General features: G+C 33.8%; 1 protein-coding gene across 3 annotated transcripts in view; it reads left to right on the top strand.

Moving 5' to 3' along the window:
• Positions 1 to 16,031, top strand: part of LOC130623391 (sphingomyelin phosphodiesterase 4-like) — an 81,565-nt gene that overhangs the window by 21,222 nt on the left and 44,312 nt on the right. For 2 of the 3 annotated variants that reach the window (XM_057438867.1, XM_057438868.1), the window contains exon 3: positions 4,755 to 4,924. The exons of the other annotated variant lie outside the window; for it this stretch is intronic. In XM_057438867.1, coding sequence (XP_057294850.1) covers positions 4,755 to 4,924 — 170 coding nt within the window. The remainder of the gene's footprint in view (positions 1 to 4,754; positions 4,925 to 16,031) is intronic. 3 annotated transcript variants of the gene reach the window in all.

Genomic DNA, 16,031 nt, shown 5'->3' with positions numbered 1-16,031 from the left:
CAAATCGAAGAGGACATAGACTTCGAAGAAGAATGGTTGTGAACCCTGTAATTTTTCGTTATGGTATGGTAAACTTAAGCCTTAAGGATTTCAATTCACAGGACCATAGATGGATTCAGCCACAAAGTAATTTGGCTAAAATTAGCTCGATCCAACAATGCGTCTGACAACACTGCTTGCTATTACTTAAGCAATGGTTGTCCCATCGAGCTCATTACTGACGTGGGTACAGAAAACAGTTTTATTACACTTATTCATGCTTATTTCAGAGAACCAACGATTAGCGGCATGGTGGTCACAATTTTGCAAACTATGTTCTTCCCCCTCGAAACGTCTGGCAGGATAGTTCATATAAAAGTGGAAGATGAAAATGGAAAAAAATGCATTGTGGTTTTCCTTCTCAGAAGTTCTACGAAAAGGCTTAGATCACGTCAAAGATTTTTAGAACACTCATAGGATCAGAAAATTGTGACACCTAACTGAATCTGGTCATCCGGATTCACTTTATTTTTGCCTGAACAGCAGCAGGGATTACAAGCAAGAAGACGTTGTAGAAGGTGTTTCACGACATGTTGCGGTGAACAATTATTCCAACGAGTTCACTGAATATTTAGACTATGTTACTGATTACTACCAAATTTTGAAACCAACAAACTGAAAAGAGGCCTTTGAACTTTAAGATAAATTAGAATCTTTATGCGAGGACTATTAGGATATTAATTTTGATAGATGAAAACTTAATGAAAGCTTTGGTTTCTAGAGTGGACATGACAAAGGGATACTTAACAAGAAGACAAACATATAATTCATGTCTTTTAAACACAACAAAAGGTCAAACTTTAATAAAAAAGATAATACAAGGAAAAAATTTATGCAACAAAATATAAACTACAAAACGTATGTTTAACTTATATGAACAAACAAATGAAAGTGTTATGTAATTATATCTAATTAGTGTAACCCAAAAATCTGTCCTTTACAAACTGCAAGTTTAAAATACCTCTCAAAGTCAGCAAATGTTCCCATGTGCTGTACAGGTAGTGTGATTTCCACAGATCAAGAATGTACCATAGGAAAACACACTTGTAGCAATCGTGGTTAAAATTAACAGTGATGTCAAAGTGTTCACCACCTAAGGGCTTGTGACTTTGTCCTGTCATCCATTTTGGGATCCAAGCAGGTGATAAATCTACAAACAATTCTTTTTTCTCACCATTCATGTTATCACTATCATAAGTCATTTGCTCACTACGGCCAGTAATTGGTTTTTCCTCCAACATGTTTAAGAAATCTTAAAAAATAACCAAAGCATGTTCCTCCACCACTCTTTTAGAGCATGGCTCTAATGAGAATTGAAGTTTGAGAGTAGAAAATAACTTGAATCAACTGAGTTGTTGCCTTCTTTTTCTTTGACCATAAATAGTCACTTAGGCTTAAAATATATAAGCCTTGTAAGAATTAATTCAAGCAGTTAATTCTCCTTGTAGTTATTCCAATGATTACAGTGGAAGTAACTATTTCGATGTTTTCTCTCTTTATTAACTTTATGTATCCGTTCTCAATGACCAAATCAGTTTCTGATTCGCAATTTTTTCTGATTCTTTTGAATAGTTCTGCATCAGCAGGAATACAATGCTTTTCAAATGTCAAATTGTTCAGATCAATGTTTTTACCGTCCAACATCAAATCAAGCATTTTAGGATGTAACAGCAGAGGCGGAGGTCCTCGTTGAACAATTGATACAGCACAAATTTGCCCACAAGTACGAAAACTCTCATTTTGAATGTCAAGCATCGAGTCACGAGAAACTCCAATTTTGAATAGGCTTTCTCGCATTCCTTCCAAAACATTTGTTAAGAACTCACGGCGTAAAGCTCCATCATCAATCCTATTTTCTCTAGCATAATGGACATCTAATGCATTATTATTGCCTATATTGCTTTCACGCTTCTTTAGAAAAAGGCATGTTGCGAAGCTAGAATCCCGTCTAATGACAATGTAAAACTGTTTTCTTTTTACGATATTATTTCCAACTCTGACAGCAAGGCAGGCAGTGAAAAGACAAGTCTTGAGGTTCTAGACTTGGAAATTCTTTTAGATATTGTTCTTGCAGGGTTTTTTGCATACAGTTCATCTGCCAACACATCCTTCGATTAATTTTTTTGGTGGTTTTACCATAGGTAAGAGTTCATCTAGTTCAGGTCCTGCATCTTTACTATTGTCATCTTTGAAATAATCACGATTAAAAGGATTTGAAGCAATTTTTTATTAAGTATTGCATTATCAGAATCTGATAGAAGGTACAAAGTTATTGATTTAAAATCTCTCCCTACTTCTTCTTTGTATCTTCACAAATTAAATTAAGGGCCTTATACACATTGGGAAAAAATTATGTAAAGAGACAGAAAAATACGGAAGTGAAATTACTGTTATCATGCAACCAAATACATTTTTGGATTTTTTATCGACAAAAAGTATTTAAAATGTTTTAATATTATAGTAACTAGTTGATAAGGCACGTGGAAAAATCCACTGAGGCTTGTTTTCACATTGCCTCTATTGTGCAGAGCTTAAAATACTGATCAAGAAAATGTATATGATCATGTGCTTTTGATAAATGGTTAATGAGATAAGATATAAGAGTTTAAAGATTTTCCTGACGTCAGCAATGGCCTGTCAAAACCCATAACTTTTTTGTTAGAAGTTTGTATACCTGTTGCTTTCATCATATAGATCTTGAAACGCTGATCAAGAAAATGTATGGGATCATGTACTTTTGACAAACGATTGCAGAGATATTAGGGTTTGAAGTTTTTTAATGACGTCATTAACTCGTCCATTCCGAAACGGATTTGAAGACCGAGATATTAGAAATTACTTAAAATCTCTTTAAAAAATCTGCCAGCCTCAAACTCAAGAAAATCTGTGTTGTTGAAAAAGTCTCAGCTATGCACATGTTAGTGTTTGTTTAGGGTGTTTGTATGTAATTAAATCAGACCTACGAAATATAATGAGATTAAAAAGTCTTTCTTTCAATATTATTTGTTTTGTTTTGAGACAAAGTAAAAAAAAAATATTAAAATTAATTGTAGCAGAATATTATCCTTATAAAATAGTTTTCCGCCTCGTTTTAGCTAATATTAATTTTGCTTTGGAAGTAAACTGCCTAGTTTCGTTCTAAAACGACGGAAACACTGTCTTACGGTCTTATAAGGCTTAAATCTAAGTGTTTTTATTTTCAACATGCTAAACACATAACAATACAAAGCCCAGAAATTCCTAAAAACAGTTACGAAAAACCAGCCTGTGAACCTTAAAAACCTTTAAACATTGGACGATAAGAGGTCTGTATGAAGCTCAAATACCTTTTGTATACCGCCCTATTATCTTTACTATCCTAATAACGCCACCAGAAACAAAACGTGTTTCCACGCCAACGCTTTGTCTATGGATTGTTGTTTTAGTATAAATAGATGCTTGGAACATCTAACTTCCTGATTCAACTTAATCGCAGTAATTATTCGATTGAATGGTCTAATTTTGGGAGTGCAAGAATCAATCAACTTTTAGAAGACACTTAAAACAAGACATACTCAAACTGATTGGTCTAAATTGTTCAAATTAAAACGTTATATGTTTTGTATTTTAAAAAAAGTTTTCTTCATAAATTCTGAGTGTTTTTTAAGAGGGTAGCGATATAAGGACCGACTTTGAAATAATAAGACAGCCCGAAAAGATAGAATTTATGAATCCTACAACACTTGATGCAGTTCGGCAGGATAACGGGTTATTATTAGGGCGGTATACACTAAGTGTTTCGTTCTATAATGACTAAAACCTATCGTTGCCATATCTCGTTATAGCGTTACAAAAATTGTGCCATCTAAAAGGCTGTTCATATGGAGCCAATCTGGCCTGTTTGACAGGGCTGCCCTGCCTAGGCAAGATCCCGCCATGTTTCAAAAAGCCTTATAAATAGCATGTGTTTATGAAGCAAGCCAGCAAGCCTTGCAGAGAGTTCAGTTGTTTTTACTAAGTTTTCAGCAAGCCAGGCTAAAAGTTATTTTATTTGCAGAGAGCATGTTTTTCTGTACAGTTGTATTATATGTCTTTTAACCCAAACTTTCTAAAGCAAAGCAGTAAAAAACAGAAATAATTTTGCAATGTGATTAGTTAATCCTGCAAAAACATTTTTTGATAAATTTTGTTCTCTTTTATTGAACAGAATGTTGTTGTGCTGCATTTTATTGATGCGCATCATCATACATGAAATAGTAGTTATCTGGTTAAAATAAAGTACTGGGTTTCATGGCAATGTTGTTTTAAGAAAAAATAGATACTTTTATTACCAATAACCTTTTACAGAGTGCTGCTGCTCATGGATGTCAGCCATTTTTCAAAATTAAAATTTTATTATTTTTCCCATACATAATATTGACTAGTCTTTTAAAGTTTTTGAAAAAGCTCATTGGGTTCTTAAAGATGTTTACATTCAGTTTATTCTGCAGAAATTATATGATGTCATGTTGGCCCATTTTCTATTGTCATTTTTTAAACCGTAAATGCTTATGGATTCAAACTTTGCCAACATAAGAGGTACTTAAACAATATGAAAAGCATTGCAATTTTCCTTAAATGACACTAGCTCCACAACATCAGCTTGACATCATTTACCACTCCATATCCCTTTTAAGGGAGTTTTAGTTAACCATGCAGATACACTTAGAAAAGTAAACACTGCTGATGTTTTACAGGAAATGAAAAACTGACAATCAATCCACAATTTAATGCTCTACAATCAAACAGAACATCTGAAATGCTGGTTTCGAAGCAAAGCACCTTTTTCAGTAGTCGTCATTTAACAACGGAATTTCAATCAAAGTGTAGCGAAGTTGAAAGAGAATGCAGTAAACTATCTGTACAGGTATGTCAAATCTCATTCTCTTTTTAATTTTTTATACTTCAGTGAAATAAAAATAAAAGCCCACCTAAGGTTTAATAACGAATGACTTTTATCACACTTTACAAAAATTTTTTTGTGAAAGGCTTTCATTTTCACAATTTCTGTGATAAATTTTGGTTCAAGAAAAGTTTAAAAAAATTATATATATATGGTTATTCAAATTTTTTTTTGTGCTTGTACTTCTATTTGAAAAATTGAGACAATTATATTCAAACCGAACGTTTTCTTTTGTTAACAAAGTCTGGTTTTTACAACCTTGTCACAAGAAAATCTTTAACAAATACACCTGATTTCTAAAAACCCAAACTATGAATGTTGTCCATTTTGTATAGAACTTATACTTTTATGTATCTGCTGTGAAGGAGCAACGTAAGCTCAGGGAATTAATTTGTCTCAAAGACGTTTTGTTTTGCTTTCATTAGCTATGCTGATGCCAGGTTATACAGCTTTATATAGACTGACCGTGTGATTAAAAATACACTGAGAGTGTGCGAGGTGTTACAAGTGTTACCACCCTATGCCTAAGATCACACTCCTAAAGGAGGTAATAAGATTCCTCTAGCGCAAGCATGCTTATACATCCATTGTAATTTAGAGTTATTATAGTAAACCCTGAGTGTGTTTAAAAACCTTTCATTTTTTTGGTACTTATTTTATGCAGTGCAAAAATTGACGGGTAGTATAGTAGTCACACCCGTACTTAATCACAAACCTTTTTAAAATCCTTTTATTATTATTCGGTATTTATTTTACACTGTACGGCATTTTAAGAGCACTGTATTATACCCTCTACAGATTCACGGGTATTTTAAAAACCCTGGTGTTACTTACTTCAATACTTGCATCCAGACTCTATATAAAAAAAACTAATGTTTATATAAAACAATTTATTGTCAGTATATTATTAGTTTACAATTTTTACATGAATTATAATTTGCTAACAAGGTTTACGAAACGAAAAACGCTCTAAAAATAAATATGTACAATAAAAACTCTGAAAGCCAACAGATGCATTTGAGCTCAATTTAGGAAATAGTATTGAACATAAAAAATAAGTCAAGCAAGGCCATATTACTGCACTCTATTTCTTTATGTGCAAAATAAACTTTTGAAAGATGGGGAAAGTATACAGAAAATGATAAAATATTTTTTTACCTGCACAACAGATTAATTTAATAATCTTACTGTAAAAAAAGGTATTAAAGTGAGTAGAATAAAATCGAATCCTCACTCCTCTCCCCCACCCCCCCCCCCATCCCCCGTTGGATACTTCAATCCATTCTACTATTAACTCTACTCTACTTCCCCTACACCCCAACTGACTCAGAATTTAAAGGGTTTTGGATTCGTCTACCCCACTTCCCTATATGGAATCTGCATAAGATAACTCGAAAAATTTAACTATTCCAATACGATATAAATAGGGACAATTTAAGGGATTAAAGAAGATATTTAAGTTTTTGGAAACAGGTAATGCTGTGACAACTTACAATTTTGATGCTACTGAAGGCCTGAATGTCAATCGTTATATAAGGATGTGTAAAAAAGGCTTACATAAAGTTATAAAAAAGGAACATAGGGTAGCCCTCATTGTGATATAGAATTAAAAAAATGAGACCCAAGTACGGGTAATTACAAATGCGACAAACATTATCTTCAAACACAAAAGAAAAAGTATTTAAACGATCTAGTCAAGTTGATGATATATTTGAGTAATTAGTACGTCAAATATTAGAAAGACTGGAAAAAGTAGGTGATTCTAATGGATCAGGTTGGTTAATGTCAAAAATCCTAGGCATGAATTGATATGTTTAAACCATTAAGAGGATCAACTTATATCGATCTACCACAAAACTAAAGAAAACCATGGCATTAGTAAACGTTAAAAGCACCAACGATAAATGTTTTATGTACAAGATATTATCAGCATTGTATCCACAAGAGAGAAACCTCCAAAGACAAAATAAATATAAAAAACTACCTCAACGACCTCATCTTTGACAACATTAAATTCCCAGTAACCATCAAAGATATAACCAAATTCGAGAAACAGAACAATATATTGGTGATTGTGTTTAGTTATGAAAATAAAATATATATCCAATAAGACTCACAGACAACGAAGAAGCAATTAACCTCCTACTAATATCCAACGAACAAACCAGTCATTATTGCTGGATAAAGAACATTTCAAGGCATCTTCGCAGATAGTATCTTCGCAGATAAATAAAAACAAAAACAAATTTCATATGTAAACGTTGCATCAACCCCTTCCAACTAGAGTCCGCATACAAAAAACACATCGAAACATGCAAAGGAAAAGATGCCATCATGGGTTGACATGCCAAAACCATATTCAAAACTAACTTTTACTAATTTCAATAGATCAATGCTGGTGTCTTATGTGTTATATGCCGACTTTGAATCCATCACACGAAAGATTAAATCGGAACAAGAGATCAATAAAGATAAATCGTATACAACAAAATATCAACATCATAAGGCATACTGATTTTGCATCTATGTCGAAGGTCTAACAGAGTATCAACCAATCCTCTATCGCAGAGAAGATTCTCCAAATATATTTGCTAGAAAATTAGAGGAACTAACAAAAACAATATACAAAAACCATCTGAAACCCAAAAAACCACTAGAAATGAGCAAAGACGATTGGAAAAGATATTAGGATAAAGACTGTCACATTTGTAATAAACCAATAGAATACAGACAAGTTCCATCCAATGGTCAGCCAGTTCATTTAACATGTACAAAAAATAAAGACACAGACACCACAATAATAAATTGGAGAGAATAACTTACAACAAAAAATTGTCACATATGCGACAAACCAGTAAACAATACAAAAGATCACGACCACATCACAGGAAAGTTTAAAGGTCCTGCACAGAACAACTGCAATCTAAACTTTAAATACCATTATTCTTACCATTAATATTCCACAACTTACAATGATATGACTCTCATCTATTCATAAACCAACTGGGAGAAATAGAAGTTGACATAAACTGCATCTCGATGAATGAAGAAAAGTACATCTCGTTCTCAAAAAAGATAACCGTTGACAACCACATCTACATTGAACCAAGATTCATAGACAGTTTCTAGTTCACGTCATCATCCCTCGACAAACTATCCAGCAACCGAACACAAAGTATATCAAATCACTACGAAGGTAAACAATTAGATCTAATAACAAGGAAAGGTGTTTATTCCTACGATTACATGGATAGCTTCGATAGATTCAACGAGATGTCATAACCACCCATTAAAGAATTCTACAGTAAATTATACGAAAAAAACATATCTTCCTTATTTATAGTATAATCTTTAACGGCTGCACGAATAATCTCAGGATTTACATACCTTTTCACGGTATCCACAATAAGATTAATATTAGGGTTTGGAGGGTTATCCCTAATAATATTCAACACACCTTCAGTATTTAATGGAGATGGGTTATCCTTTATAATCTTCAACACACTTTCAGTAGTGTGGGTGGGTTATCCTCGATAATCTTCAATACTTAATTTATGGAGTTAGATGATCTTTTGTAATCTTCACACCTTCAGTATTTAATGGAGATGGGTTATCCTTTATAATCTTCAACGCACTTCCAGTAGTTAATGGGGGTGGGTTATCCTCGATAATCTTCAATATATCTTCAGTATTTTATGGAGTTGGGTGATCTTTTGTAATCTTCACCACACTTTCAGTATTTAATGGAGGCGGGTTATCCCTAATAATACTCAACACACCTTCCTTATTCAAAGCAGTTGGGTTATCCCTAATAATCCTTAACCCACCTTCACTACACGCTTTTTTATAAGAATAACTTCTATAAGAATATCAGGTTGATAATTGCCTAAATTGTAAGAATATCTTAAGAATATTTCCAGGGTGAGTTTGCTTAGAATAAAATTGTTAGTTAACCAAAAAATTAGGGAAATCAAAATGAGACAAGTGTTTAACCTGTTATATTTGGTTTGATAAACATAAAACATAAACATGCTGTAAATGCCTAACAGTGTACTAAAAAATATGTGTGAACATCTCATTAAAAAGAAACATATTCAGCTGTTGTGAAATAGTTGTTCCTGTGCATACATGTGACAGAAACTTTACTCTGAAAAATAAGAATATATTAAGAATACTTCACCCTCATATTTCGCCAAATCATAAGAATACTTAACCCTCAACGAAAAAACACTATTCTTATAAAAAAAGCGTTATTCAAAAGAGTTAGGTTATGAGAAATAATCTTCTTGACCCTTATTTCATCCATCAACTGCTTATTAAAATTATACTCGACCAGAATAAATCAACATTTTATTATCTACACATTATCAGGAATAATCTTCTGCTTGACAAGAAATTCCTTCGTAAACATGGACGCAGTGACAATCCCAACCAACTTGACAGAGTCACGTAAATTCGGTGCGGGGACTTTAAAAAGAATTTTCAGCAACATCGCATAACCAATACTTTCCACTAACAACGGTGGCATGATAAACATCATTCTTAACTTCACTCATTTACATAGGGATTTTTTTAATCCATTTCATGAACCACATTGGATTTTTCCTGGGTAGACTCCTGCACCACAACGGGTTTCGTCATCTCCACATCACGACTCTTCCTGAAATACCAAGCACTCTCACACAATAAAACAACCAAAGCACCAGCAAAATAAATAAGATAACCATTATCCCTCTCATATTCTACCTCCCTTTTCTCAATATGTTCCACACCCCTCAATATCTCCTCCTTCCTTTTCTGATTAAACTCAGCAAGTTTCTTCCCCTGTTCCACTCATTTTGGATTCTTTTTTTTCTTCCTCACTGTCTCCATTTTTATCACTCCAAGATTTTTTTAGATAATGTTTTCCAGTTATAACACTTAAAGGTGCAAGATAGGAACTAAACCTATAATACAAGTCACACTAACTCTCTGCAAAGTTGCATTCAAAAAGGAATCATTTCCCAGATCATCCTCTAACTCACTATCATCAAAAAAGCAAAAGCATTTGAAACAACACTTGAAAAGGCTAATAATTGTTATCCCTAATGATTTCACCATTGCAGCCCCCAATCTAGATCATACTGCAAATGAAGATTCTCAACATCATCTACCGACAAAGCACTAATCTGTTCCTCCTTATAATGTTTCCCGAGATATTGCTTCACACCACTACCATTAACACAGGCAATTAATCCTTCTAATTTCACACTATCACTACCACAAACATCAGCAAAACCTTCCATAACTTATTAACCTCCAAAGTCTCCAAAACACATATGAAAATCCCACAAACAAACTGGCACTAATAAAAAAATTCAAATACTCAATCATTTAATAACCAGCTAATCAACTACCACACAACTACCTAACCAACTAGCTACCAACAATTCACAACTAGGTAACCAACAATGCACAACTAGGTAACCAACAAATCACAATAAAAATACAACGAAAAACAACTACATCCCCAACAAAATCAAACAAAAAACACGACAAAAGATAGCCTGGTTGCCAACTCAACTAAACGACCAACAATTCCTCCCTCACAAAATACCTCTTCACTCTATCTAAATAATACAACGTTGGTTGATTAACACTAATACTTCTATTCACAATCTGATACACATCCACCGACCAATTTGGATCTGTTGCCCTCCTCCTGCCACCCTATAATTCACCATCTTTATACAAATATCTCACAGAGGTACCCACATCCAACAACACCTCACCATGCTTCCTTGGCTATGAAAAACCCTGATAAATACTATCCACCTTAACCGCATTAACAGGTCTCATTCCAATAAGTCTAGTCTTACTTCATTAATACCACTCTGCAATCACTCAACATTCCTCCTCCACCATTTTTCATCTCTTTCCTATATTGATGACTAAACAATCTCTCCCCTAACGTCCTATTAAACCTTTCGACAATACCCTGAATTCTATGTTGTTTTGGATCACCTCTTTAGATGGATGTGGAATGATTCTTAAATAATTTTGTAACATCACCGTAAAACTCCTTTCCCTCAGCAACCATTATTAGATCAGGGTACGTTAATGGTGTAGTCTTGTATATTTTTCGAATGCAGTCATCGTCCCCTTTGTTGTTTTTAAGGTAAGTTGGTATGCTGCTTTGTATCTGGACGCAACATCAACAACACACAGAGCGTATTTGTATGTTTTTTGTTTATATTTGTCATGAGGAAGGTATAAGAGGTCTGGTTTTAGGAATAAGTGATATGATGAATTTGGTCTTAGTATGTACTCTGGTTGGGGTAAATAAATTTGGAATGTTGGTTGTTTTCTTAACCATTTCTCATCATCATTCCTACTAACCTTGCAAACTTATCCACTGCTGATAAACCCTTCCAATACCCACCAACTCCATAATAAATCCTCTTCAATTTCTTATCCATTTATATATAAAAAAATATGAAGATCATGCCAAAGAATGCAGCTTCGACTCGAGGCCTTCCATTTTTTCCAATATAAGCCTCATTTGATCGTTTTTTGACTTGATACTTACTTTACTTATTTCCCTAGTAATCCTAATGTATTCATCCCTTATCTTCTTAAACTCATCACTAACATTACAGTCCTGTGATATTAGAGTATCGATTATCACTATAGACGAGTTCAGTTTATCGATCAGGGTTGAGTATTTGTGTATCTTTTTCTGGCATATTTTGATGAATTTTGATGTCGATATAGGATTGATAGACCGAAGGCTGTGGATAGAGATCCGAATACTAGAGATGCTGGTAAGGCGATGACTGTTGGTACTGATGCTAATGCCCCTGCACCTAAGAAAGTACTAATACATTCAGCCCCACTAAAATACTTACATGCTATGTACGACCTCCTACAATGTTTTTTATACTTGTGCTGAAGATTCTCCTTTGTTGTAATTCACTATAGTATCCGTTTCAATATATATCTGCATTGAAATTTACTTCTTCTGTTGGAGTGGATGGAAGTTTTGGATAGATTTCTTCGACTCCATTTTTATTTGAAGATATTTGTTGATAATGTGGGTTTTGATGATGATGAAAATACTGATGATACAACCGACAGAAAGCTTCTTATAGTGATCCTACACAGACTAATACTGAACAAATAGACAAGGGGAGTACATCAGGATTGTCTTTAAGGACTAGATTAGATAGAACTAAGGTGAATGATCTTTATGAAGAAATCGAGAAAGTTCGGGTATTAGACGATTAAAAACTCTTGGCTTTACATCCGATGAGTTGATAAGTGCTTTGAATTGAGGAAAAAATCGAAGCAAATATCATTGGAAGAAATTAAGTTAAAGGAGATGGCGAATAAAGATGCCAGATAACAGTGAAATAGAGTATTCGGATCGTAATGAGTTGTTGAGGAGGCAGATAAGATTGTTGAGGTGGTCGAGACTGTGATTAAGGATGGACCGACGCTCAAGTTTGAGAAGTGTTTGCGGGAGATAATAGGTCATTGCGGGATATTAGGGGTGCATTGAAGACTGCTACAGAGAAATATGCTATGACGAAGGCGCATTTGGATAAAGAGTAAGGGGAAAAAGAAGTTGTAGGATGATTATGAGAAACAGAAGTTGATTGATGGGGAGAGTACTGAGTTGCGTAATGAATATCTAGGGTTGAAGAAGGAGGTTGAGGATAGGATTGTGGAGCTAAAGGATGATTTGAATATGCATGAGGAACAAATTTCAATCTTAAAGGATAGTTGTCTAGTGAGGTTGTGAAGATTAAGGAGTCGTTTAAGCAATTGATGAATGGTGATGTGTTGTTAAGGGAAAGGGTAAAGACGTTGTTTAAGGAGCAGGGGGTTACCATTGCTACTCTACTGACAGTTATTGGTATGACAATTAGTACTATTGTATTGACTGTGGAAGGTGGTATTGGTGGTGATGTTGTTATTATTGGTGGTAGTAGTGGTGGTGGTAAGGGTGCAGGTGAATGGATGAAGATACAATTAAAATCTCCATCAAAGTTGTTTGGTAAATTTGGGGAGAAGGGATTGGATGCACTGCCTGATCTTATTGGCTCTGTTGTGGCATGATTGTTTAATGCTGCAAAAGAAACCGTAAAGTTTGTTGCCGATCAGTTATGGACAACGCTTGCTGGTGTCAGTGGAATAGTTTTATTATAATATTATTGATGAGTTTTTCAAGTAATAAATTATTCATTGATTTAGTTTTACATTAATAAACACGGAATAACTTTATTTTTGAATTCCTTGTTCTTAATACACAAAATCGCATAGCAAAACTAAAAATTTAAAAGAATTGTGTATTTGCGTGTTTTAAATGTTTTTGGGTGCGTTTGCGTTCTGAGTTTGTACTCGTTGTCAATAGTGTCAATGATGTCATGGTGGTGGTAGGGAAATACCCTCTACGATTGCACCACTGTAATGTTTTGCGTAAAAGTGACTATATAAATATCAAGTCAGACCTTTATTAGAATTGTCTTGTGGTGGACAGACTGGGAGACCACATGGAGCCTTTATTTTAGGAGGAGTGAAGATGCGCAAGAAGTAAAGGGTAAAATGTGTTTGGATACTTCAATCCATTCTACTGAAGTGAAACAATATTATATTAGACAGTACATGTTTTAAAGATAATTAACTCCTATATATACGGAGGTGTGGCACTCAAGGGCTAAAATATGCTGATATCAGGCAGAACCACATTTTTTCAAAATTACCCAGGGTTCCTCGACGTTGTCCATCATATTGGCTAGTGCTGAAACTTGTGAACGAGACGCGGTGGGAAGCTAATGAATCGTGGCTTGGAACTGAAGACATGCAATGATATGCCATGAGTAGTGCAAGGGAAAGAAGAGGAAGTCTTAAGTAATTTTTTTTCATTGGATTTATAAGAATTTGAGGTACCCCACAACGAGAAGTGAAGAACAGAAATGCCTTTCTAATGTCTGATGATGAGGGATGGTCACATCTGGATAATATTTATTTTGTGATTTTAAGCTACCTAGTTAGTACCATGCCAGCACTCCAGGGGCACATTTTTTATTAAATAATTAAGTGATAAAGTACAAGAGTTAAATATATTATTTTTATGTAGCTAGCTACACAAAAGATTTTTCAAGGCATTCTGTCATTTTAAATAAAGATAGCTAGCTAGCTATTTCGACCTCCCATAACAGTGAACAGTTAAGTATATAGCTAGTCAGGTATGCAAGGCATTGCATGTTAGTTAAATATGTTGTCACGACAAACAGAAACCTATATTTTATAAATAAATTTCTGCAAATGTTCAGGTTTCTTTTATCGAACGGGAACCTATTTTTCATAAATAAATTTTTGTAGATTTTCAGGTTTCTTTTATGAAATAACAAAATTTGGGAAAGTATAGCCAGAAGTAATATTCACCTGGAGCGGGAAGACCTAAAGTCTCTGTCCAGTTTAAGACTTAGTAAAGGGTAAACTGTGTCACACGGAGGACACTTACTGTAATGTGTTACAAATCCAGTGGAGCGCTTACTGTATAGCATTAAAGGTGTAATATATTTTTCATAAACCAACATTCACAAGACTTATGATAAAGCCTATTGTTACTTCTGCAAAGCTAATACAGTTGTTTAGCATTTTTCATTTTGCATAATAAGTTCCTGTGGATATTCAAAAATTAATTGTGAGTGGCACCAGGCTGAGCGATTAGTGCAAGTAAACGCTTGCAGATCCAGGTGGAGAAAAAAATAACTTTCTAACCACTTTGTATTTATGCGGCATAAAATTTAGATTATGTATTTGGCACTGTGTTTAGAAGCACATTCACACTTTCTCTGAACTGGATAAGGTATTTGGTCCTAAACCTGCAACACATTTTATCTGTTTGAATTATTTTTAATCCTGAGAATCACTTTGAATGTTTTCTGTACACATGACTTGTCAAAATTGATATTCTGTCAAAAACAGTTTATAAGGCATCTCCAAAAATGGCTAAATTCAGGAACTCAGAAACTATGATAGTAGTAAAAAAAATTTTGGGTTCATTTCATCAAACTGGTCTAAAAACATATAATACCAAGTTTTAAGTCATTATTTCAATTTTTACCGAAGTAATAAGACTTTTACTTAGTATAGTTTTAGCATAGTTTTTCATACCGCTGACACCAAAATGGCTGCAGGGACTAATCGGTTTGAAATTAATTTATAATATTTTAATAATAAACTTTTTCTCTTTATGTGTTTTTATTTTCCTGCAAAAGTTGTTGCATAGCTTATGCATATGACATTAGCATAGGGATGAAAAAGTTACTGTTGCACATGGGTTTTAAACCTTAAAAATTTTTTCCAGCGAAAAATTTGAAAACTATTTAATGACAAAATCGCAAAAGTTTATTGTAAAAGATTTTAATTTTTGTTAATGTTAAAGTAATCCACATAAAAAAGTTTCTGATGTTTCTTATGAAGAAATCTTCCATATTACCCATATGGGGTAACTTGATGAACAATGAATTTTCCCACAGGTGTTCTCAAATATGTGTAATATGATTTTAAAAACTGTGATGTAATTTTCCTCCTAAGTTTTGACTTTTAACCGAGCTAAAAAGCTAAAAAATTATGTCATTGGCTCACTCGTTACGAATGACACCACGTAACAAAGAAACCGTGCTTTGCTATTTCCAGTAACCTATACCGAGATTTGGTTGTGATATATAATAGAATTAATTGTCTTTAATAGAAGTACATAAATTGTTACACATCGTCACTTGAAACTGACCCTGTACCAATATATTGTGTACAAATTCAGGTTAAATGCATAATAAAGCCCTTAGAGAAGCAGCTAATGCAAAAATAAGTACAATATGTGTGAAATCAGTATATATTTCCAGTGTTACCTATTCGATTTGAACTTACTTAAGTATTGCTAACAAGGATTGGATATTTTTCTATTATATCTTTGATTGTCTTAAAACATCAGGCAACAAATTCACACATCGTGTTAAGCCACAATTAAATGTGTGACTTCGGCATTAGGTTACAGGCTGATAAGAGCCGTAAACTGTGC

The sequence above is a fragment of the Hydractinia symbiolongicarpus genome, chromosome 13 (assembly GCF_029227915.1).
Source record: "Hydractinia symbiolongicarpus strain clone_291-10 chromosome 13, HSymV2.1, whole genome shotgun sequence".
Lineage (NCBI taxonomy): Eukaryota > Metazoa > Cnidaria > Hydrozoa > Anthoathecata > Hydractiniidae > Hydractinia > Hydractinia symbiolongicarpus.
This window is presented reverse-complemented; position numbering and strand designations above follow the sequence as displayed.